The sequence below is a fragment of the Pyrus communis genome, chromosome 13 (genome assembly GCF_963583255.1).
Source record: "Pyrus communis chromosome 13, drPyrComm1.1, whole genome shotgun sequence".
Taxonomy (NCBI): Eukaryota; Viridiplantae; Streptophyta; class Magnoliopsida; order Rosales; family Rosaceae; genus Pyrus; species Pyrus communis.
The window spans coordinates 885,356-910,617 of NC_084815.1; the positions used below are offsets into that span (position 1 = coordinate 885,356).

A 25,262-nucleotide genomic window follows, 5' to 3' on the forward strand; every position below is an offset into this window, starting at 1 on the left:
GCGGAGGCGATTCAGGATTTGAGAGTTACATGTTAACTTGTTCGTATAGTTTGCTACGGTAAAGGAGATGCCTTATGCAGAAAGAATGCAGCATAAAATGTTTGCTCATTCTTTTAAGCTTCCTTTTTGGGTTCATGCACTGTTTATGTTGTCAACTTTTGCCTTGTTTCTTTATCTTTCATTTTCTGTTTTGGTCTGGGCTGTTCGTTCATTCCTAACTCACGTTTGGGATTGAAGTTCCGTACGAGGACGTGCTTGACTACTCTGAGTTCTGCATATTTGTTCCAACAAGGGACGTTCTTAAGCAGAACTTTCTCGTAAACATCACCAGGAACATTGGGAGGGACGAGTGGACGCGAATGTGGAAGAAGTTGCAGGAGGTTCAGAAATTCTATGAGTTTCAGTTTCCGTCAAGGGAGGGCGATGCTGTCCAGATGATATGGCAAGCAGCTGCTTGCAGAGTTCCGGCTATCAGAATGAAGTTACACAAGTCTAGACGATTCTCTCGAACAGTTTCTCGGAAGGAGACGGGGTTAAGCAGGATACCATCACCAAGTAACTTTTGGTAAGACGGGGGAATTAACACTGTCTGTCTCTGCAGATTTTCTGACTATTAACAACCACACAGGACTAAACTACAAGACACAACATTGTGCAAACATCTTCATTTGCTCCAACATTAGAAAATTAAATTGGATAAGTTAGCTCTACGCCTTCAAAACCGATTCGTTCTTCGCTCCTACTCAGGATAGAATTCAGTTGGTAGTCATATTTCATTTCTAAAGAAAAGGTTGTCATCTGTAAACTCATAATATTTTTATCTGGTCACTTGCATCCGACATTCTTACACGCATTTTGTCCTTGTCGTTGTGTTGTTTCGTAGCAACGAACTGGCAAAATGATCGTTTGGATGATCGTACCGGTGAATAGGCTTGCATTTCTTGTCAATATGTATGATTTTTCTGGGTTTCTATTCCCTTCATGGGGACTGCTCTGTTTGGCCAACTGGATGTAGACCGTGGTCTGTTTTTTCCATTTTGCATGAAAACTTGAAAGGACGAATGTGTGCAGGAAATAAAAATTGGTGGTCAAATTTACATAAATTAGTGGTTTCAATCTCACATTACAATCAAGTTGGAGGGCCAATATGCGATTATTCAAGTTTGAAAGCACTTAAAAAAGAAGACAGTTTTCGACAAGGGGGGCAAGTTGGATTGAAAATTTTGATTTGAGCTTTCCAATCCAATATTTTTCGACTTTGTAGCACCTTAAATCAAATTCGACATCCAAAAATTGAAATCTGAAAATTCCAAACAAGTTTAGAACGAAATTGGAATGTATCTGAATTTATTGAAATACATTGTGTTTTCCTGTCGAAACTCCTCAGGATGACTAATTTATGTTGAAATAATGGAAAACAATCATGTCTATGTATTCTTGTGCGGATTTGATTCTTACTGATTCTCCTTCTCCGTAATAACTAACTATTTAACCCACTAAAAACAATATCCTTGTGATAAAGAAAATTTCATTAAAAGAGTAACTCCACTAGTTCTCTCTTACAAAGCGGATTATTGCAACTACGATACCATATGGTAATCTCCTTAGGTTTACAATCTTGACCCTTCAAATTGGTGGGGCATATTCAAGATTTTAGGATTTGGCTTTTGTATTTAAGAAATCACTATATCAACGGCAGATGGTGATTGTATTAAATACATGTATCACATGAATTATTATCTGATCATCAGATAGAGATTGTATTAAATATATGCAATTTTAGGCCGTCGGGTCGAATGAATTGAAAAAAAAAAATAAAAAATTAATGGTGTATAGAAGGTAAAAAGGGGTGTATGGATAGCAACAATCAAGTTTTCCGAATCAAATTACAGACTTAGAAGCTAGAAAATACAAAATGTGACTGTCGAAGGCAGGCCTAAATCTTGGACCGTGGAAAAAACGAACTGATAACTCAACAACCATTGATAGCGTGTTTACGTGCCTGTAATCGGAATCAAAACAAGTAGTTGAATTCCGATTACGGAGTATTAAATCGTTTACTAATTTTGAAGGAATCAAAAGTGTGGTGGGGCCCACACGAAAGAGGGAATCCAACTCCACAAATTGGAGGAATTGAAATCCCTATATGGATGTGGTATTTGAGTTCCGAGAGATTGAGGTAATGGGAATGCATTTTTCCTGCCTATTATGCCCTCTGATTATTTTTATAATTTCAAGTCTACCACTCAACTCACTGCTCCCCACCCTCCTTGCGCACTCCGCTTCATGCGGCACACCTCACCTTCCGGTTCCACCTCCTGGTGCGACCTTCACTACCCAACCCACCAACGCACCCCCGTGCGACCTTCACTACCCAACCCACCAGCTCAAGAACCCCATCCACGTATCCTGAAACCAGATTCAAAAATCAATCACCCAAATCCTGCAAAGAATCAATTCAAACTAGACCGAAACCCACAAATGCGGGGAAGCAATCACTCAAAAACCCAAAAAAATTATGAAATACTTTGCAGGGAGAAGAGGTGGTGGCTATGGGGTAGGGTGAGTGGGGAAGATGGAGGTGAGGACAGGGATAAAGGATATGAAAAATTGCAAGGAGAGAGGAGTATTCTATTCAACTGGGTTTGAATAAGGGCATTATTGATACCACGGGTCTCCTCGAGGAAGAAAAGAGAATTGTGGCTCTAGTGAAGAGCACTGGTACTTCCAAGGGAAGCACCGAAGCAGGGAAGGATGAGCTTTGCAGAGATTTTCTAATAAATTTGTATACAAATTTAATTTTTTTGAAGAAGGGCATTATAGTAATCACACTGATTTTCATTCCGATTCAGGTGAATAAGTAAACAACTTATATGAATTCAATGCTATTTTTATTCTGATTCCAGAATATTTAAGTAAACAGCTTCAATATGAATCCAATTTTGATTCCTCCTCATTTTAATTCCTCATCAATTCAATTCCTCTTATTTTAATTCCAATTACGTAAACGGGCCATGAATGTTTCGGAGAATGCCAAGCAAAACCTACATAAGCTGCTGCTGATAGCATCCTCGTCAACGCATACTGTCAGATGATCTCTCCTTTGTTTTTACCGGAACATCTCTGTACATTTGCACTTGTTCCATCAAAGTTTCCCGCCGTGGTATTGCTACCTTGTTATTCGGATCAAACAGTAGTACTTCTTCAAATGCGTTCAGTGCAGCCTTAAAGTCTTTCCTCTTTTCATAAGCATCACCTAGGTTGTTCCAAGCTGTGACGTAGCCCGGTTGAAGCTTCACGGCAGTTTCAAACTGCGTAATTCCCTTAGCAAGTTTACCCTCACGGACATAACTGACACCGAGGGCATTGTAAACCTATTCAAATATATGAAAGGTGGAAACCAATATCAGAAAATTCATAATCCAAGCCCAAACATATGATGTAAAGAAAAATACAATCTGATTTAAATGGATGGATGGGATTGCAGTTCAAAACATGTACAGGGTACATAGACTACAAAATCATGTGAAACTCGGGATGTGTACACACCCTGAACACACGAACAGATACAATCATACATAGCACTGAATATGCATTACTCAGAATGACAAGTTAGTGCTAGGGATGGGCAAATACCCATTGGTTATGGGTAACCGCGGTTATTCACCCATTTAAATTTGACGGTTACGGCTATGAGTAACCATTTTAGATAAATAAACGGTTAGGGGTATAACTGTTTACCCGTGAAATTTAAATGGACGGTTATGGATATTACCCACGGTTATAAACGGGTACCCATTTAATCGTTTATTTTAATATATGTAAAACTAATAAATAAATAAATAATTAGTTTCTAACTAGGTTTAGTATCCGGAGATATATTTGGTTATAAAGGGCCATATAATATATATATTTATGCCTCACTTGAAAGAAAAATATAGTTATAGAACGGGCTAATGTTTAATATATGTGATTGAATGTGCTAAAGCATTAGAGTGTTCAACACTTTTGTTTTGAAGTCTTTTAGAGCTTTGACCAATTCAAGGTAATGATTACCTTGAACATTTAGAAATATGTTATTATCAAATGATGCGTACCTATATATATTATCAGAGTTGTTAGAGATTGAAGTGAAACGGGAACCATGTATTATTCTGTTTATTTTCTTCACTAGTATCAGATAAGAGAAATGAACATAGAGAGGGACAAATGAGGAAAACATGATTATTACTTTTTGCTTTTCATCTTTTTGTATTACCCACACGATACAAACATATGTCTCTTTTAATGCATGTAAAAGGCTAACACACCAAAACAATAAAAACCAAACTTCTACTATTTAAGCAATATAATTTTGACTTCTATTGTTCTACTTTCCACCCTTAGCCATATGTGGTTGTTTTCTTCACTAGTATCAGATAAGAAAAATGAACATAGAGAGGGACAAATGAGGACAACATGATTATTACTTTTTGTTTTTCATCTTTTTGTATTACCCACACGATACAAACATATGTCTCTTTTAATGCATGTAAAAGGCTTACACACCAAAACAATAAAAACCAAACTTCTACTATTTAAGCAATATAATTTTGACTTCTATTGTTCTACTTTCCACCCTTAGCCATATGTGGTTGTTTTCTTTATATGGGCATTCACACCAATTTCACAATAGAAACTATTACTTAAGTATTTATAGTCTCAACAACTACTAATGTTAGTAAGAAACAATTCAAGAATTAATTACAAAAAACAAAAAGGCACAACTTTGTATTACTTGTAGTGCAAGTAACCCCATTATTTTTCTTAAAAAAGGCACAAGGTACGGAGAAATATCATCACAGTAATTCCCAAGCCTATATTTTCTCCTTATGCAGCTGCAGCCCTCTCTCTCTCTCCTTTAGTTAAATTTAGGCCATAACGCATTGTTAAATACGCTCCTGACACTGAGCTAAGGAACTGAATGCTTGTTTACTATAAAGTCGTTCACAATATTCGTCAAGCAATCCAAGTAATCTACAAAACATGGTTTCAATTTCGATATTTTTTCAGCAATGATTGCATGAAACATTCACCATGAAGCATGAACTCTAATTTTACGTTTTTTTTTTTTTTTTTTTTTTTCAAATTATAGATTCAGCTTAAATTTATTGTTCTTATAATTGTGGTGAATTGAATATGTGTGAATAAGAGAAGAAAAAAAATGAGATTTTTCAAACCCTACACGCATAGGAGCCGCAGCCTGAAGCCGCTCTGCCCGAGCCACCAAGTCGTTGCTGCTCCAAAACTCTAAGATCCAAAACAAAGCCATTTTGTATCACCTATCTTGCAGACCTGGGCTGCCTCCAGTCGACCCGCAACCCAATTGGGCATATGCACCAAACCGTCCCACTTGTTTTTTTTTTTTCTTTTGGGCCTTGTTTTATTTTTGGCTCGCATGAAATAACAAGCCCATGGGTTAGGCCTTACTTTTCACTTTTCCTTCTTAGCCCAATAATTGGATATATAATCTGTTAACTCATTTACTTCTCCTTTATTGCCTAGCAACCCAACAACCACTCTTTTGGGTCTGCAAGCCACGACAACCCTATATTTTGGGTCATCACTCATTCTTTTCACACATAGGTCCCGAAGCTATTCTCGTTGACTACATATGTATATTGTGTTTGTTTGCAGGTATCATGAACCTAGAGTTCGTACTTAAACTCGAACTTGAAGTTTTGTAAATAAGTGCCATAGAAATTAGAAGTTTCATAAAACAATACACCCGTAAAAATCTGGAGTTCTTTTAGGTGATTTGTTAGGATTACATGTAGATGATGCTTTTAAAAAACAACTGTAAAATTTAGTTTGTGCAAATTACTTTATTATCCATAATTTTATTTTGTGATAGAAGACAAAAATGTTTTTTCACCCTCTTATAGTTGACAAAAAGAGTTTCATTAATATGTGGTTTAAATTAATTTCTTCCTTACAAATCTGTTATGTGTAAATAAACTAACTTGAAATAGGTCCAATTTTATAGAAAGATATCCTCTTCGGATCCCTTCCACCAAATCCACCCAATCAATTAATACAGGCCCTCGAAATTTGATCCAACAGCTACAAACAGGGGGCCTCTTTAAAAGTTATAACTAATTTAGCCCTTGGACTAAATTTCAAGGGTTCGAATTAGGTGCTTAGGTGGATTTGGGGGAAGAGATCCGGAAAGGATCCCTTTCCCAATTTTATGGCCTAACAATTAGATTAGTCCAATTTTTAGTTATTTTTTTATTTAGGTCCATGAATAGGATTCCATGTGTCAACACTTTTTGTTGTTAGGTTGATACTTTGCATTGTGATTACTATTTTACTCTTCTATAACTATTCAATGGAAAAAGAAAGAAAAGAAAAAAAAAAAGAAAATGATACGATCGGTACTTTGCTAGGTATACTTCTGGTAAATAATCGCTAAAAAGATAGCGACTTTAAATCTATAAAGTCGCTATCTTCGTACCGATCCCTCCCGTTTCAATTTTTTTTCAGTTTTTTATTTTTATTTTTTTATTTTGTTAATGTTTCTTTTATTTGTCTTACCATAACAACAATCTATCATATTCGTGTTTTTCAAGATATATTTTTTCCGTGCAAAATATATTATAATTCATTTTTAAACACTTGTAATCAATGATTTAAAACCTAAATTTAAAGATATTTTTCTATTTTCTCACTTTAAGAATTAATAAAAAATAATTTCAGGACCTAATAATCGATAGGATCACATCCAAAGGTTTTGCAATATTTTCCTTAACTCCTGCGCAAAATATTTCTTAAAGCTAAAAATTTCAATTTTTTTTTTCACAAAAAACTGTGTGCTATAAGTCATAGTTAGAGTCATTCTATTCGCACCACATATTTAGGACATGTCCAAAATTTTGGACACCTATAAATCTCTTGGGGGGGCTTGCTATTAGTTATATTATTTTTCTATTTTTTTTTTCAACTTAGGTACCATATTAGTCGGTATAAACCTAAATTTCAGCTGATCTTTTACAATCTAAACTACCTATCATATAAGTATTTTTACACTCTAAACTACATGTCATATAAGTACTTGTACAAGCTAAACTACCTATCATATTATAATATTAGTCGGCATAAACTTAGATTTCAACTGGTCTTTTATAATCTAAACTACCTATTATAAGTACTTTTACAGTCTGAACTACCTGCCATATGAGTACTTGTACAAACTAAACTACCTATCATATTGTAACTACCTATCATGGTGGAATAAGTAATTTTACATGATTCTAACAGTAAGATGTAGTCCTCCATATTAGTAATGTTAAAAGCCCCCGAAACTAACACAATCAACGTCAAAAGCCTCTTGAGCAATTACTTACATAAGACAATCAATGTATAATGCTCGCAAATCATGTAAACTAGAATCATGTAACAAATACCGGCAAAAATGAAGCTTACTGTTGTAAATGACTCAACGAAAACATGTAAAATTACTTGTAGTTCTCATAGCTTCATGCGAATTCAAATTCAAATTTGGATACTAATCTGCAGGAATCGCGAGGAAAATTCAAAACAAAAGTCGGATAGAGTTTTTTATGAAACGACGAGATTTGATTACACTAAAAAAGATGAGAGTTTTTTTTATGAAATGATGAAAGTTGATGTGTAACTTAAAGTTCCATGTTAATTCTAGAAGTGTCATGATAAAACATTCAACGACAGACAGTCGGTGCAATTTTGTTTTCAAACAATGGACACTTTAATTGCTTTACTTATTAGACCCTACCTATGACTATACGATACATTAGACCCATATCAAAACATGCAGATCAGGATCCTCTCCTGAGCAAAGGGTGAGGATCCTCCTGACCAAGCCCATCGGACCGTTGAAATTTTATCCAACGATTATAAACAGGAGGCCCCTCTAAAAGTTATAATAATTGTAGTAAATGTTGAGAAAGACGTCATTACCCCCTGCAAGCATGTAATCAAATCCTATGTGAATGACTCGTCTACTTTTGATAGTCGGCCAACTTTGCTGTACTTCCAAGGCGCAATATATCGAAAGGATGTATGTATTCTCTCCCCTTTATTTACTTTTGTTGGTTGTTTCTTCAGAATTGTCTGCTCATACTCATAGTCACAGGAAAGCTAATGCTTTTCCTCCTTATTTCCTTTTATGTGCCTCACAATTGTGTTAATGCTGACAACCAATCTGAACAGATCAAGTTTAAATCTAGATACTCTCCAAAGAAATTTCCTTTTACATAGATGCGTTTCGATGTAAAATCAATAATATCTAGTTCTAGATCTGCATATGTTGCAGTGGTCAAGACAGCAATCATAGTTGCATAGATTCAAGTATAAATTTCTTATTTTTACTGTGCATGCGGGCTCCAGATATGGCATACATAGCGGAGGCGATTCAGGATTTGAGAGTTACATGTTAACTTGTTCGTATAGTTTGCTACGGTAAAGGAGATGTCTTATGCAGAAAGAATGCAGCATAAAATGTTTGCTCATTCTTTTAAGTTTCCTTTTTTGGTTCATTCACTGTTTATGTTGTCAATTTTTGCCTTGTTTCTTTCTCTGTCTTTCGTTTGCTGTTTTGGTCTAGGTTGCTTGTTCATTCCTAACTCACGGCTCTTGACTTTCCGGTTCCGCATGTTGAGGGTGGCTTTGTTCGGCAAGAGTTGTTCTATCTTCTACAAGACGAAAAAGATGTTCATTTCACGTTTGGGAGTGTTCAAGAAGATGGAATCAACAAGGCCTCCCAGGGTATGCATACCTCCAAATTCTGCCTCAACATTGCCGGTGACACCCCATCATCAAATCGCCTCTTTGACGCTATTGCTAGCCACTGTGTCCCCGTCATCATCAGTCATGATATTGAACTTCCGTACGAGGACGTGCTTGACTACTCTGAGTTCTGCATATTTGTTTGAACAAGGGATGCTCTTAAGCAGAACTTTCTCGTAAACCTCACCAGGAACATTGGGAGGGACGAGTGGACGCGAATGTGGAAGAAGTTGCAGGAGGTTCAGAAATTCTATGAGTTTCAGTTTCCGTCAAGGGAGGGCGATGCTGTCCAGATGATATGGCAAGCAGTTGCTCGCAGAGTTCCGGCTATCAGAATGAAGTTACACAAGTCTAGACGATTCTCTCGAACAGTTTCTCGGAAGGAGACGGGGTTAAGCAGGATACTGATAAACCGACTCCAACTCAGTCTATATCTGTTGCACAAATAGACTCCCAGTCTAACACGAACTCCCAGTCCAACACGGAATCCTCACCACTTGCTGCAGACCATGTTTTATCCTGATTCAACTACTTGTAATCCTAGTTCTACATATGTATGACTTGTAATCCTATAAATATGAATGCACGAATGCTCACTTTATAATTTGAGTTGAGAACACAGAATTACTATCTTTCATGGTATCAAGAGCCAGCGTTTCACGACAAAGGTTCATACTATAAATTTTTTTTTTTTCTCTGCGTCTTCTACAGTTATGGAGTCTTCTTCGTCTGCTACTGCTGCTCCCTCTGTCATGAATTTTCTCACCATCAAGCTCGACCGCAACAACTACCCTCTCTGGCGTGCTCAGTTCCTTCCCTTGCTGCGCAGCCGCAACTTACTATCTTATGTTACTGGTGAAAATCACTGCCCATCTGCGTTTCTTCTGGATGACCATGGTAAACTCACTGACAAGGTCAATCCATTATATGCTGAATGGATACAGACTGATCAGATGATCCTTTCTTGGATTACGAGTTCCCTTACTCCCAAGGTTCTTGCTACAATCGTCAACAAAATTGATTCGGCTTCTGCCTGGTCGTCTCTTCAAGAACGGTATGCTTCTACATCTCAAAATCGTATTATCCAAATGCGTACAGAATTGATGAATACTGCTCGTGGTAATCTTTCTATTGCTGACTATCTCGACAACGTCAACGCCATCGCCGACAACCTTGCTCTTTCTGGCGCCCCCGTCTCTGAATCTGACTTAGTTGCCATTATTATGAGTAAAGTAGGTCCACAATATGAGACCACTGTTGCTTCCGCACAGGCTCGTGACACTCCCATCACCTACAATTCATTGGAAGCCTTATTACTGAGTGCCGAGCAACGTTACAACGCCTTTTCTCTTCCCTCTGATAGCGGCACCTCTGCTTTTGCTGCTGTCCGTGGCGGTCGCAGTGGCTTCCGTGGCCGTGGTAATTCTTTTCGTGGTGGACGTGGTGGAAGCTTCTCCCGTGGTGGTGCTGGTAATTTCTCACGCCCAAATTTGGCTGCTCATGACTCCGGTTCTACCACCTCTGCAGCCCCTTCCCGCGGGTCATCTTCTTCCTACAATGGACTTCTTGGTCCAGCACCTGGCTCCAGCACCTCTCATGGATCCTTGCCTGTTTTTTCCTCCTCTGGGCGTATTCAATGTCAGATTTGTCAACGCTTTGGGCACTCGGCTATTGATTGCTTCAATCGTCTCAATATGTCCTACGAAGGTCGGGTTCCCTCCTCTCGTCTTCAAGCCTACACAGCTGCACCATCTTCCCGTGCTTCCGCCGCTGCACCCTCTGTCCAGCAATGGCTTTTTGACTCCGGCGCAAATTCTCACATAACCAATGATGTCAACCACCTCCAAAATCCTCGTGAGTATCATGGCACCGATCAAATTCGTGGTGTGAATGGTGGTCCAGGTTTGAACATCTCAAAAATTGGTGACTCGTATCTTCAAACTAAATATGCTTCTTTTCGTTTGCCTAACACCCTCTATTGTCCCCAAGCCTCAACTAATGTGATTTCTTTGAACCGTTTTTCGGATGATAATAACTGCTTCTTTACTTTACATCCCCATTTTTATCGTGTGCAGGATTCACGGACGGGGAGGATCCTTTTACAAGGCCGGAGTAACAATGGACTCTACCCGTGTTCTAATCGCCCCTCTCATCAAACCCATGGTGTTTTTGCTTTCTTAGGTGAACGTGTAACTGATGCCTTATGGCATAGTAGATTAGGTCATCCTTCGTTTTCAATTTTAAAACATTTAATTTCTGCAAATAAATTGCCCATTCAAGGCTCGTTTCAAAATAAATTTTGTCAATTTTGTCCCCTCGGAAAAAGTCATAAATTACCCTTTTCTTTGTCTACATCTGTGTCTTCTTCTCCTTTAGAGTTAATTCATTCCGATGTTTGGACTTCACCCTCTTTATCTGTTTCTGGCTTTAAATATTATGTGGTGTTTGTGGATGATTTTTCTCGTTATACTTGGCTTTATCCATTACGTGCAAAATCTGACGTTTTTCCTACATTTGTTACTTTTAAAAATTTGGTTGAAAATATGTTCACTCTTAATATTAAAGCTTTTCAAACCGATGGTGGTGGGGAATTTGTTAATAAGGCCCTTAGTACGTTTTTACATGACCATGGTATTTTACATCGTCTTACATGTCCCCATCACCCTGAACAAAACGGATTAGCCGAGCGTAAACATCGTCATTTAGTCGAGACTGGGCTTACTCTTTTAGCCCAATCTGGTTTACCTACTTCGTATTGGGCCGAAGCTTTTCATACTGCTAATTATATCATTAACCGTTTGCCCACTCGTCTTTTACACCATATGTCTCCTTATGAAAAAATATTTCACAAACCTCCTCATTATCTGTTTTTCAAAGTTTTTGGTTGTGCCTGTTATCCCTACTTGCGTCCTTATAATACTAACAAATTACAATTTCGTTCAAAACGGTGTGTTTTCTTAGGATATTCATTAAATCATCAAGGTTATAGATGTTTGGATCCCACTACGGGACGTGTCTTTCTTTCTCGCCATGTTGTGTTTGATGAGAACAGTTTTCCATATCAAGACTCCATTGTTACTTCGTCCTCACCACTCTCCTCGTTTGTGGATCCCGTTCTCGAGATTGGCCCTTCCAAAACACCTACTACTGCCGTCCACTCCTTCCCGCACCCACCTCATCCTATTACTTCAGCCGTGTCTACCCCACCTCAGCCTTCTACCCAACGCCCACTTCAAGTATACACTCGCCGATCCCCACGCCCCCAACCTTCTCAGCCTCCTGTCCTACCTGCATCCATCTCTACCGTGCCCTCCAGTTCTTCTCCTGAACCAGTCCCTACATCAAACCTGCCACCAGTCACACCCGCCCCATTGGTTTCATCTACTCCCGAGGTAAGTGCCGTGTCCCATTCTATGGTCACTCGAGGCAAAAGTGGTATTTGCAAACCTAATCCCAAATATACTTATGTTGCTACTGTTACTAATGCCTTGGTTGAGCCTACATGTTTTAGTCAGGCTAATAAAGATTCCGAGTGGCGAAAGGCGATGGTTGACGAATTCAATGCTTTACAACATAATGGCACTTGGACTTTGGTTCCGTCTCAACCCACTATGAATATTCTTCCTAATAAGTGGGTATATAAAATCAAGCGACGTTCTGATGGCTCAATTGAGCGTTACAAGGCACGGTTAGTGGCTAACGGGTTTCATCAACAAGAGGGTTTAGACTATGCTGAGACATTTAGTCCTGTTGTCAATCATGCGACTATTCGGTTAATTCTCTCCATTGCTATTCATTTCAATTGGCCTCTTCGACAACTTGATGTCCAAAATGCGTTCCTTCATGGTTCTTTGAATGAAGAGGTCTATATGCGGCAACCACCGGGATTCATTGATCCTCAACGTCCATCTCATGTGTGCAAGTTGCAACGCTCTTTATACGGTCTTAAACAAGCTCCTCGTGCATGGTTTCAATGTTTTTCCAATCACTTGGAAAATTTGGGTTTTGTATCTTCTCATGCAGACTCATCATTATTTACTTTCTTTGATGGTTCCGTGGTTATTTACTTGTTAATTTATGTGGATGACATTCTTATTACTGGCAATAGCATGGACCATCTCACTCGTTTGATTCATCAGTTGGTAAGACGGGGGAATTAACACTGTCTGTCTCTGCAGATTTTCTGACTATTAACAACCACACAGGACTAAACTACAAGACACAACATTGTGCAAACATCTTCATTTGCTCCAACATTAGAAAATTAAATTGGATAAGTTAGCTCTACGCCTTCAAAACCGATTCGTTCTTCGCTCCTACTCAGGATAGAATTCAGTTGGTAGTCATATTTCATTTCTAAAGAAAAGGTTGTCATCTGTAAACTCATAATATTTTTATCTGGTCACTTGCATCCGACATTCTTACACGCATTTTGTCCTTGTCGTTGTTTCGTAGCAACGAACTGGCAAAATGATAGTTTGGATGATCGTACCGGTGAATAGGCTTGCATTTCTTGTCAATATGTATGATTTTTCTGGGTTTCTATTCCCTTCATGGGGACTGCTCTGTTTGGCCGACTGGATGTAGACCGTGGTCTGTTTTTTCCATTTTGCATGAAAACTTGAAAGGACGAATGTGTGCAGGAAATAAAATTTGGTGGTCAATTTTACATAAATTAGTGGTTTCAATCTGACATTACAATCAAGTTGGAGGGCCAATATGCGATTATTCAAGTTTCAAAGCACTTAAAAAACAAGATAGTTTTCGACAAGGGGGGCAAGTTGAATTGGAATTTTTGATTTGAGCTTTGCAATCCAATATTTTTCGACTTTGTATCACCTTAATCAAATTCGACGTCCAAAAATTGAAATCCGAAATTTCCAAACAAATTTAGGACGAAATTGGAATGTATATGAATTTATTGAAATACATTGTGTTTCCCAGTCTAAACTCCTCAGGATGACTAATTTATGTTGAAATAATGGAAAACAATCATGTCTATGCATTCTAGTACAGATTTGATTCTTACCGATTCTCTTTCTCCCTAATAATTAACTATTTAACTCACTAAAAACGCTATCCTTGTCATAAAGAAAATTTCATTAAAACCAAAACTCCACTAGTTCTCTCTTATAAAGCGGATTATTGCCACTACGTTACTATATGGTAATCTCCTTAGGTTTACAATCTTACCTTTCAAATTGATGGGGCATATTCAAGATTTTAGGATTTGGTTCCTGTATTTAAGACGATCACTATATCGACGGTTAGATGGTGATTGTATTAAATACATGTATCACAGGAATTATTATCTAATCGTCAGATAGAGATTGTATTGAATACATGCAATTTTAGACCGTCAGGTCGAATGAATTGAAAAAACCAAAAAACAAAAATTAATGGTGTATAGAAGGTAAAAAAGGGTGTATGGATAGCAACAATCAAGTTTTCCAAATCAAATTACAGACTTAGATGCTAGAGAATACAAAATGTGACTATCGAAGGCAGGCCTAAATCTTGGACCGTGGAAAAACGAAATGATAACTCAACAACCATTGAATGTTTCGGAGAATGCCAAGCAAAACTTACATAAGTTGCTGCTGATAGTATCCTCGTCAACGCATACTGTCAGATGATCTCTCCTTTGTTTTTACCGGAACATCTCTGTACATTTTCACTTGTTCCATCAAAGTTTCCCGCCGTGGTATTGCTACCTTGTTGTTCGGATCAAACAGTAGCACTTCTTCAAATGCGTTCAGTGCAGCCTTAAAGTCTTTCCTCTTTTCGTAAGCATCACCTAGGTTGTTCCAAGCTGTGACGTAGCCCGGTTGAAGCTTCACGGCAGTTTCAAACTGCGTAATTCCCTTAGCAAGTTTACCCTCACGGACATAACTGACACCGAGGGCATTGTAAACCTATTCAAATATATGAAATGTGGAAACCAATATCAGAAAATTCTTAATCCAAGCCCAAACATATGATGTAAAGAAAAATACAATCTGATTTAAATGGGTGGACGGGATTACAGTTCAAAACATGTAAAGGGTACATAGACTACAAAATCATGTGAAACTCGGGATGTGTAGACACCCTGAACACAAGAACAGATACAATAATACAACAGCACTGAATATGCATTACTCAGAATGACAAGTTAGTGCCCTTTTAACAGTTGCAACTCCGGGAAGGACTAACACAAACAACAGAACCAAGTAGCAAGCATTGCAATACCACAAAATCTTGAAATTGGAATACAACAATTAAACAGTCGCAAGTATTTTTATAACACAATTCTTAAGCCATCTGTTTGCTGGATTCAGTATGATGTGCTTTAGTTTAGACAATAGAAGTGCAAATATATCTGAGAATTCATCATACCTGAGCAAGATCTTGGTCGTCCCCATCCCATTTCTCAATTGCCTGAACCAAATACTTAATAGCAGCAGGATAAATTTTCCTCCTCAGCATCACTGCTCCAAGTTCGAAAAGCTCAGTTGCATCAGCATCACCGCTTCTTACTTGCTCCTGGTATTTAGATAGAAAAAATTATAAGGTGAGTAACCGGTTGGCGGTTGTAGACAGCCTCTGTCAAATGTCCATAACAGCAGACAAACATTAAAGAATTTAATGTCGAGTGTAGGATGTGTAGTAAGTGTCAAGGCAGGAGCAAGGTATGTTGAAAACAGTAAATAATGGAAAATGCAAGGCTCATACCTGCAATTCTTTGGCAGAAAGATCAAGTTCTCTACGTACAAGCACTTGACGGATCACAAAGAAAGTTCCAACCCCAAGAAAACCTAACAATAGTAGCAAGTATGATAGCTGGATTCCTAATTCAAATAACTCCCCAGTCTCATAAACCGCATTTGGTTTAATAATATCACGCGATTGAGCCATTGGAGCAGAAATCAGCAATAAGCTTTGTCCAACCAAGAATGCAGATACCCAAGCATATGGCCTCTTCATGAATTTTACATCCCCGGTAACCAAAAGGTTCCCAAAAATCTCTGCAATAAGATGATGATATGCCAAAGATCATTCCCAACGACCAAGTAAAAAGTATATAATAAATGAACTAAAGTTTTTTGTGATCCACACAAATGAAACATTTAGGTACATAATGATATCATGTTAAAGAAATTTCGAGCGGTCCATAAAAGTTAACAATATGTATCATGTCTATGTGAAGATCAATATTTGTGGTGAATAGGAAATTACTCTCCAAAATTGTTGAGGCAGGAGTTTCCACTGCTAGTTCTCCACGGAGTATCTGCCTTCACCCACGATTGAACAACATATTAGTAAAAACAATTGTTAACGGAATTTAGACTAAGAAAGCCACAAAAATATCTTGTAGATGTTTCTAATCAGGCGTTCTAGAGAGCCACTGTCACAAAAAATTGTTAGACTATCATCTCTTTAGATGTTATTAAAATAATCACAACACAAAGGAGAAACATGAATCATTTGGAACATAAGAGCTATTTATAGGATGGATATCAAGCCTTCGACGCTTCAAAATGCGGAAGCAGAAGAAAGGACAATGGTTCCCTTGTAGTAACGTGAATCATTCAAAGCTATAAAAATCTCGGTCCATAACTCAGAACTGCCTCCGGTGTCAATGATTTTGTGCCTTTCTTTGTCCAATGTTTTTAAATTTCACCACCACAATTAAACGTAGTTTTAGGCATCAGTCATATGGAGTACCTGGAGCTAACAGAAGACTTGGAGCAAAACCGAGCGCAATAGCTTTCTAGGATTCATACGGCCGACCCACTTCATGGGACAAGGCTTGGTTGTTATTGTTGTTGTTGTTTTAAATGATTAATTCTCGTTATTGCTTCCAAATTTTGATCAAAGCTACTACACAACCATAAAAATTCACTTCCAACGCTATCTATACACTCAATTAATGTAATGCAAATTCTTACGGCTCTCTACAGAATTGATTAAATACAGCAGCTTTTGTAGCAAAATTAATTGCATTTTTCGATCGTGTTTCGTTGCGAAATCAATTCCTCATCAACAATCAACGAACAGACTCATGAACTTCAATTCAAGAAAACAAAAAACCAATTCTGAAACTTGTTAAGAAAAAAGTAAATAATACCTCGACCTCATTGAGCTCTCGAATCTCCTCCGCCGTCTCGACCCTTAGAGTTTCATGGCGGGAAGCTAAAGGCGCGAACTTGAGGAACCGCACGGACGGCGAGTGAGATGACCGAAGAGAGCTGAGACTGAGAAACGGCGCCGTGCTGCTCGAGCCTTGTCCGCACGAAACGTATGAAGTTCTCGGAGGGTTGGGCGAAACGATGGAGGAAAGCGGTGCGAACGGTGCTCGTAAAGGTGGAGTTCGGAGGACGGTGGCCATTGGAGGAGCTCAGAGCTGGGAGAGATAAGAGTGGCGATATTGAAAACAGGTGTGGAATTAATGATAGTACTGAGAGTGGGTAACTGTTGTGGATAATGAAAACTGACAAAGATTTTTAAATTTCTTTCTAAACATAAAGGCGGTTAATTTGATTTGGACCGTTGGATGCGGGTTTTCGTATGCGGTCTGATCGTACGGTTAATATACTTGTAGGATTCAGGGCACGACCACCCCTGAAGTAAAAGTGACAATTTATTACACCAACCTTAAAATAACTCACCCCCAAGGGCCAGAGATGCAGCCTTTGAAGAGAGATCTACATTTTCGATTTGTGTAAAGTAGGCTAATTAAAATGACTAATATGGATCACATGATTTAAAATAAGTGGTCCGAACTCATTTGATGATTAGATTGTGTGAACCTGTTGACTGACATTTATTGAAAGTTAAGGGACTCGTGCTAACCAAACTTTAACGGAATGATTAAATTGACATACAGTATTGAAAGTCAGGGATCAACTTTATCGATTTTTTAAACTCAATGACCAAAATAAGTAGTTGAATCAATATCAGGGATTATTTGCTCCTTATTTTGTGTAATTCATGTGTAACCATTTCATTGGATTTGTGAGTCCCACATACAAACTAACAGAATAGTTGATGAAATCTTAACTGAATGACCAAATTAATGTGCAGTAATGAATGTCAGGGACGACATTGATTGATTTTAAAAGTAAGGGACGAAAATGATGAGTTTAATCAATCTCAAAAACCATTTGTGATAAAAACCCGAAATGATATTACTTCTTACTGCTGTACAAATTGTGAAGCAGATCTCCCAATCACTTGGCATCTAACAAATTGCAAAATCTGATTGATTGGTTGCTCCAAAATTAACCAAAATAACTAACAGGGGACTTGGATTCATCTCTGATTTGATCACATCCACGTTCTTCTTCTCGGGTGAATACTTGGGACAACTCGTTCCAAATGCTCTAACCCGTCGCAATGGTAACGAGTTCCTGTCGAAATGCCTACGTCGTTGGCAGCCATACCAAATTGCCGGGGGTGTCGAATGTTTTCGTACGGCAAATATGACAGCGGCAAATATGACAGCGGCGGTATTGGATGTGGTGCGGCAGCTGATATTTCTGGCCGCTGACGTTTCCAGGGGTGTCTTCTGTTTTCATGCGGCAAATATGACGGCGATACATATCCAGGGGTGGGATTTGGTTTTGGATGTGGTGGGGAAGCTGATATTGATGCCCGCTGACGTTTAGATTTAAACTGTTGTGCTTGAAACTTGGCAGTGCGTTTATTCTTCTTTTTCCGCGGTTGTTTAACCTTGTGACATGGCGCCAGACGCTTCTGTATCAACTCGTCCTTTTGTTTCTGCAGCTTCGCTATTTTTGTTTCAATAGCCTGGGGGGAGTACTCCGACTCTAGATCGTAATCTCTAATGCATTCACTCACAGCTCTTAGATCAGCTATTTCTTCGTTTACAACCTTAATCTGCAAACAAAAGTAATTTAGCATCGATAGATGGATGCATATTTACATTGAGGATGGCCGCAGCAACAATTATTTATTTGCAAAGCAGATATTGTATGTCCAGAGAAGAGCTAATTTACCTCGTCACCAAGTAGTTTTTTTTTCAAGATAAGTGACTGGGAACGCTTCCTCGCAATCTCCACATGTTCTTTCAAGAGGGGTCCCGGGGGAAACTTGTCAATTAAGTTGAAGGTGCAAATAACCCTAACAGCCTCAATCCGTTGCCCCCATTCAATAAGAGTCGGAATAGCATCTGCGGCACATAAAGTAAAAATTGAAGGATTTTCATCAAACTGCTCCAGATAAGCTTCAAGGGGAGATCACCAACCAAACTCGAATATAAGGTACTGCTAGCAAATGCATAAACGAAAGAAAGCATATAATAGAAGAAACTAGCTAGAACATAACAATTATGGAAGGAAAATACAGTTGATCAGCATGGCAAGAACGTGAATAAGAGCTTAAAACCTTTTCCTAAGAAATCATCCCAAAACCAAAACTCCGAAAATAAGCAAGAGCCATGGTAAGAGAAATACTAACAACCATGCAAGCTAAATTTTCATGAAACTTACCAGGGATCTTATCTCCACAACCAGAACTCCAAATATATTCTAGGGCCTGTTTATTCTGCGAAATCAACCCGAGATAATTTACTAACTCTTCTCCATTTAACACAGAAAACAACTTGTCAATCTGTAAAAATTCATTCTGTATTGAGTGATTCCCACTAGAATGCTCATTTGATAACCACTGGAAATTCCTAGCATCTGTGGTGGCAGTTTGACGAAGATTTGGAGAAGAAAAAGTTGGACCCCCCTGCAAATTCCTAGCATCTGTGGTGGCAGTTAGTTCAAGATTTGGAGAAGAACAAGTTGCGGCATTCTTTCCCAGCGGAGATTCTGGTTTATCAGTTTTGATAGAGGAACAAAGGTTGCTGCTCGCTATTCAATTGAAAAATACAAGGAAAATGAATTAGAGGTTAGTGAGTGAATAATTCTGAATTTAACGTATCAAAGTATAGCTTTATGGGGCACTTAAAAAACATTAAAAAAAAAACAAAAAAAGGCCCAGCAACAAGAAGAAAGTATTTGCTTCTTAAAACTATAAAGAAAAAACTGTATGCAATATTAATATACAACAACACCTATCATTGCTTCTAACTACCTTTTAAGGTATGTCTACTTAAAATTAAAGAGCATAAAAAGAGAAACATTCAACAAAACAAATATTTTTATCATTGCTTGCAACGACATCTTAAAGTACATGGCTACTTCAGAAGGCTACTCTAAAATGAAGATGTATAAAGCACATCCAATATGGAGTGCGACCAACGCTACTCCACAATGCAAGAACTATAAGTTTTCATTTTTATCCATTCCGTAAAGCACTGCATCACCGGTTCAGAATGTTTCTTTATGACAGCTATATGTAATCAATCTTATAATGCGAAAACGTTTACAGAACTATGACCCTATCCCGTCCCATGATCGCATCAAGTGTTACTGATATAGATTTCAACTTATTACTTAACAAGGATAGGAATATACAAGAAAAACCCTTATGAATCTTCAAGCCTCGAGAATTCAATCAGAAAATATATTTTAGATTTTTATTTTTACAAGGCATAGAAAAAAAAGACATTCAGGTAGAAATATAAATAAGTTAGAAAAATTAATAAAACAGGAAAAGTGATTACCAGGTGTGTTATCTGCAGTGTCAAGGATCCCGTACAGTTCATCTGACAGTTTTTCGTGATCAGCGGCTATACTGAGAAGAGACTGAAGCTCCTCCCTGTCAGAAATAGAGTTCAAGTCATATGCCATAACAAGCCACAAAAAACCCAAAACCTCCAACCAATTCTCAGCCACCACAGTCATCTTAGCTCTCCATTCACCCGCCAACCTCTTTGCTTCTGCTCTCACCTGTTCACTAATTTGTGGTGAGACTCTCTTTACCTCCTTTAACAAATGAATACAGCTCCTTCTAATTACACTCAAATCAAAATCAAATTCCCTGTTTTCCACAGTCGAATTTGAAGGGTAAAACCCTTGCATAGCATCAAGAACTAATTTTGCTGGGTCTGATGACAATTGAAGACAGGCTGAAACTTGGATAGAAACTGAATCCGTTCTCCTAAAATAATCATTCATGAAAAACTGCAAGCTCCTACCATCCCTAATGATTCTTGAATTATTGGTTGCACAAAAAGGAGGGACGGCAATGTTATCAGGGATATCTCCTGATTGTTCAATCTTCACTTGAGTATGACATATATCAGTCTTCTCCTTCGATTTATTTGTGCAAATATGTTCTTTGGATTTTTCAAATTCTTGTTGCTTCAATTCAAGCTCTTTGGTCTTTTGTTCAAGCTGCCTCACAGATTCCTGTATCAACTTGTCGACTGAATCCAAATGCCTTTTGCGGGAATCCAAATTCTTTTCTTTCAACTGACACTCATTGAGGCAATCATTGACCCTCCCGTCAATCAAATTAAGTTCGTCAGCTTTTGACTCAAATTGTTTTTCGACCTTCTCAACACGTCTTTTAAGTTCCAATTCAAGTTTACAGTCCCACACCCCTGTCGACTTCTGAAGCTCACACAAATCCTTCATTTTCGATTGAAATACATTCGTTTTTTCTACTATTAATTTCTCAATCAAACCGAGTTTATGCTCTCTTGACTTCGTCTCTTTGTCGTATTCCTCAATCAATATTTGCTTAGCTCTAATTTCGTCGTCTCTCAAATCAAACTCTTTCCATTGATCCGCAACCTTACCCCTAACCGCATTTAACTGCCGCTCCTTTGACTCAATCTCTTTCGACAATTCTTTCATCCGATGTTGTGTCTTGTAATACTCCATCTCCTTACCCTTAACCAAGTTCTGTAATTCTCCTAATCTACCTTCTTCAACCAAATATTTGTCGAAAGATAACTTAACAGACTGCAATAGGGACGTACCTTCTTCAACCTCCTGCACAAGTTCCTCAAATTCCCTGCCCTTGGCCGCCAGAGCCGAGTTCAATTCCGAGTCTTTGGCTTCCAAGACCGCGAACCGGATCTCCTTCTCTCGCTCCTTTAACTCAATCTCTTTCGACAATTGTTTCATCCGTTGTTGCATATTATAATACTCCATTTCCATACCCTTAACCAATTTCTGTAATTCTCCCAATTTACCTTCTTCAACCGAATACTTTTCGAAAGATAACTTAATAGACTGCAACTGGGACTTACCTTCTTCAACCTCCCGCACAATACCCTGTAATTCCCTGCCTTTCACCACCATCGCCGACTCGAATTCCGACTCTTTTGCTTCCAAGACAGCGAATCGAGACCCGATCTCCTTCTCCCGCTCCAGGAGCCCTACGAATGCGGCGTGGAGCGAGACCCTGACGGAGTCGACGTGGTCGTCCAGGTCCTTCTTCAGCTTCGAAGCTATCTCTTCTATTGCTGTCATGCTTCACCGCTGCTCCGTCGTGGCGGACGCCGTCGTACCGGGAGATATTTTTGGTTTTCTCAAAAACCCTAACAAATGACAAGCGCGCAGTTGCCTCTCCTGCCCGGTATGTGACTCATTTTTTGTCCTTTGGTCAACAAAAGCGGAAACAAGACGGAGTCCCACCGAAGAGGCTCGGACACCGAAAGGGATGACGTGGGAACAGTTGAACTCGACACGTGTCATCCTCTCCAGCTTGCTCTTTGGTCAACAAAAGCGACGGAGTCCACCGAAGAGGCTCGGACACAGAAAGGGATGACGTGGGACCAGTTCAACTCGACACGTGTCACTCCTTTCCAGCTTGCTCTAATTGTTGAAAAAATTAGTATCTGATTCTTAGTTACTAATATTCATTAACTGAATCCTTATTAATTTTCAGATTTTAATCCAAGTTCCTAGCTTTAATGTAATGATAAATTTACATGTCAGTTACATAATTTTTTTAAAATAAAAATTGATTTAGAATTTTAATAGTCACACCTTTAAACTCCTAACTAATTTTCAATTCAAAACATTTCCAAAATAAATAAAAAATTAAAATAAGTTTTTACCGATTAGCTTTTTATAAAATGTTTTCAATTTTTTAATCTTTTATGCACCTATTCATGTAATTTTTTTTTACAATTTTTTAATCTTAAAAAGTACCTATTCTTAAATATATCAATTTGTTATTGTTGACCCTAAAAATTACTAACCTATATGGCACGTAGGCCGAGTAATTAATAAGCTAACTACGTCATTCAGTTGTGTGCGGAGCGTGCCAACTCGTCGGCCGAGCTCGACCAATGAGTAAAATTTGTTGATGTTGCGTTGAAAATGCTATTGACTTCTTGATCTTACAATTGCGACCAAGGAAACACGTCTTAGCCCTCTGGTTCTCGAGCATAAAGACAAGGCTGCTAGTTCTGCGACGTTTACAGATCGTCGACGCCGGGTTCGATCACGGTGATTATATTCGTAAGAGTATAAGCACGCCGAATTGGTACCAAGCTATACGGATACAAATACTCAAAAGAGACGTATGTCTTGATGGTGAATGTGGTTCGGCCGTCAAAATGCCAAACTGTAAAACTTACTTGCGAATATCCAATCATAAACAACTCAGCGCTCAATGTGCCGAGCCCAATAATTCTGCAACACCTCATTTCGTCGAGAAAGCTAATGAGATGACCTCTGTAAATAAGGACTCGAAAATCCTTCTTGGCTGAGACTTGGATAGGTAATCAATCGACCTTGACGCAGTGCTGTTTATCCAAACTGAAGGTGTTCCGCGATTGGCTGATTCTACGACAACAATGTTGTTTATCCAAATTGAAGATGTTCGCTAGTTGTCTTCACAGTGCTGTTTATCCAAACTGAAGATATATTGACGAAAAAGAATAAAAATTTCAAAGTGTTTGAGAGGTTTCACATAAAGCGAGAATTTATACATAATAGTTTGTGTGTTGAATTGAAGGAGACTCATTCCCGTTGCTAATGTCTTTGTATTTATAGCGCGTGCTGCATTGATCCCTGAGCATTGCATGAGATTTTTTTTTTCGAGTGGATCGGACTCATCATGCAACTATCCAACCAATTTAAAATCTCCATCATTATCTTATTTTCTCCTTATTTTCTCCATCATTATTCAAATATATGATGATCTCCACGTGCTGGAACCAAGGTGCAATCATGCACTTATCAAAAAGTTCAAACTTGATCCCATCTTTTTCCATCTTTTCAAAGCCCACGAGTCCCAACCTGATGCAATTTGCTTGACAAGATTCTTGGCAACCTGCCAAGAATATTCGGTAGTGTTTTTTTGCCGCCATCATCACTTTATCATTTTTATCCGTGCACGCAAAACAACCTTTTGCTGTCTAAGTCAACTCCAAACTCATTTGTTTACTGATTATCACCATAATTTAAATGAATAATAACCAATTTGCAGCACACTTGAATCTGTCAGTCAACCAAACTGATCCCACCCACACATTCACTTTCCAAACATCCAAATCTACTTGAATTGTGCTATCGTGTTTCCAGCTTGGAGATACACATCTTGTAAATTATTATTAAAAGATAATTATGATAAAAACTATAACATTATCCTTTAATAAAAAAAATATAATCATTTCAACCACTTTGTCATTCAACGGTCTAAAATTATACTCATTCAGCGACCTCGATTATTCGGGCCGATAGTGTAAAATCGGGTCTAAACAGTTATATGTAAAATGTACCCTTTTTTTTTATATATAAAATCTATTTAATTTTTCTCTAATCCATTTTTAAACTTATATGGGTACGTTCTTTTCTTTTGATTTGAGAATATATCCATGTTAAGTTTAATTGAAGATATTTAATAATGTTATTAAGCCTAATATTTATTACTTTTTTTGTGTGGTTTTGAAGAATGTACCCATGTTTTGGTACAATAATTTTTTTGTTAATTGTGATGAATGTACCCATGATATACACACACAATAGTATAATTTATATTTTAATATTTTTAATCCCATAAATTATGGGTTTTTATTTAAAATCTCATTAATATGAACAACTATAAGTTTCAATTTTTAATTTGAAAAATATAGTAACATACATAGAAATAAATTATCACATTAATGTCAGAGATTTCGATCAAAAGTTAAAAACCAATAAAACTTTAGTAAAAATGTATTGATAATTAGGAATCGCATCCAATGTCTTCCTTTAATTTAAGTTGTATATTTGCCTGATATAAATGGTGAAACGAAGAAAGCTGAGAAGTTAGAAATATGGCAATGATTGACGAGAATCGGAACAATTAATTTCAATTTTGAGTTTTAACAATTTAGCAATGGCTTGCCGCAAAATTTTGAAAAGTCGTTAGTCTAACGGTCAATTCGATTTGGATGTTTTGTTCGATCGACAGTATAATCTAATTAAAGTTGTATGTTTGTCTTTATATAAACGGCGAAATGAAGAAAGCACTGAAGTTAGAAATATGGGAATGATTGAGGAGAATCGGATCAATTAATTTCAATTTTGGGTTTTAACAAATTGGTAGTAATCTGCCGT

General features: G+C 37.9%; 3 protein-coding genes across 5 annotated transcripts; 1 reads left to right on the forward strand and 2 right to left on the reverse strand.

Annotated features, from left to right (window-relative positions):
* Positions 1-9,518: 9,518 nt before the first annotated feature.
* Positions 9,519-12,992, forward strand: LOC137713301 (uncharacterized). The gene is made up of 3 exons (XM_068452586.1): positions 9,519-10,707; positions 11,767-12,863; positions 12,984-12,992. The coding sequence occupies exons 1-3, from the start codon at positions 9,519-9,521 to the stop codon at positions 12,990-12,992; spliced, it is 2,295 nt and encodes a 764-aa protein (XP_068308687.1).
* A 1,135-nt stretch (positions 12,993-14,127) lies between these two features.
* LOC137713435 (tetratricopeptide repeat domain-containing protein PYG7, chloroplastic-like) lies at positions 14,128-17,262 on the reverse strand. Of its 3 annotated transcripts, none has more exons than XM_068452726.1 (5): positions 16,916-17,262; positions 16,024-16,075; positions 15,520-15,812; positions 15,184-15,330; positions 14,128-14,720 (listed from the first exon to the last, which is right to left on the reverse strand). In XM_068452726.1, exons 1-5 carry the CDS (start codon positions 17,174-17,176, stop codon positions 14,421-14,423), a joined length of 1,053 nt encoding a protein of 350 aa, XP_068308827.1. In that variant the 5' UTR covers positions 17,177-17,262; the 3' UTR covers positions 14,128-14,420. The 3 variants fall into 3 exon arrangements, with proteins under 3 accessions (XP_068308827.1, XP_068308829.1, XP_068308828.1); XM_068452728.1 differs by having other exon boundaries at positions 15,520-15,813; positions 16,029-16,079; XM_068452727.1 differs by having other exon boundaries at positions 16,024-16,079; positions 16,916-17,056.
* A 616-nt stretch (positions 17,263-17,878) lies between these two features.
* On the reverse strand, positions 17,879-22,359 carry LOC137713044 (uncharacterized). Its single transcript, XM_068452278.1, has 3 exons — positions 20,423-22,359; positions 19,299-19,667; positions 17,879-18,979 (listed from the first exon to the last, which is right to left on the reverse strand). Exons 1-3 carry the CDS (start codon positions 22,179-22,181, stop codon positions 18,798-18,800), a joined length of 2,310 nt encoding a protein of 769 aa, XP_068308379.1. The 5' UTR covers positions 22,182-22,359; the 3' UTR covers positions 17,879-18,797.
* Between the last annotated feature and the right edge of the window lie 2,903 nt (positions 22,360-25,262).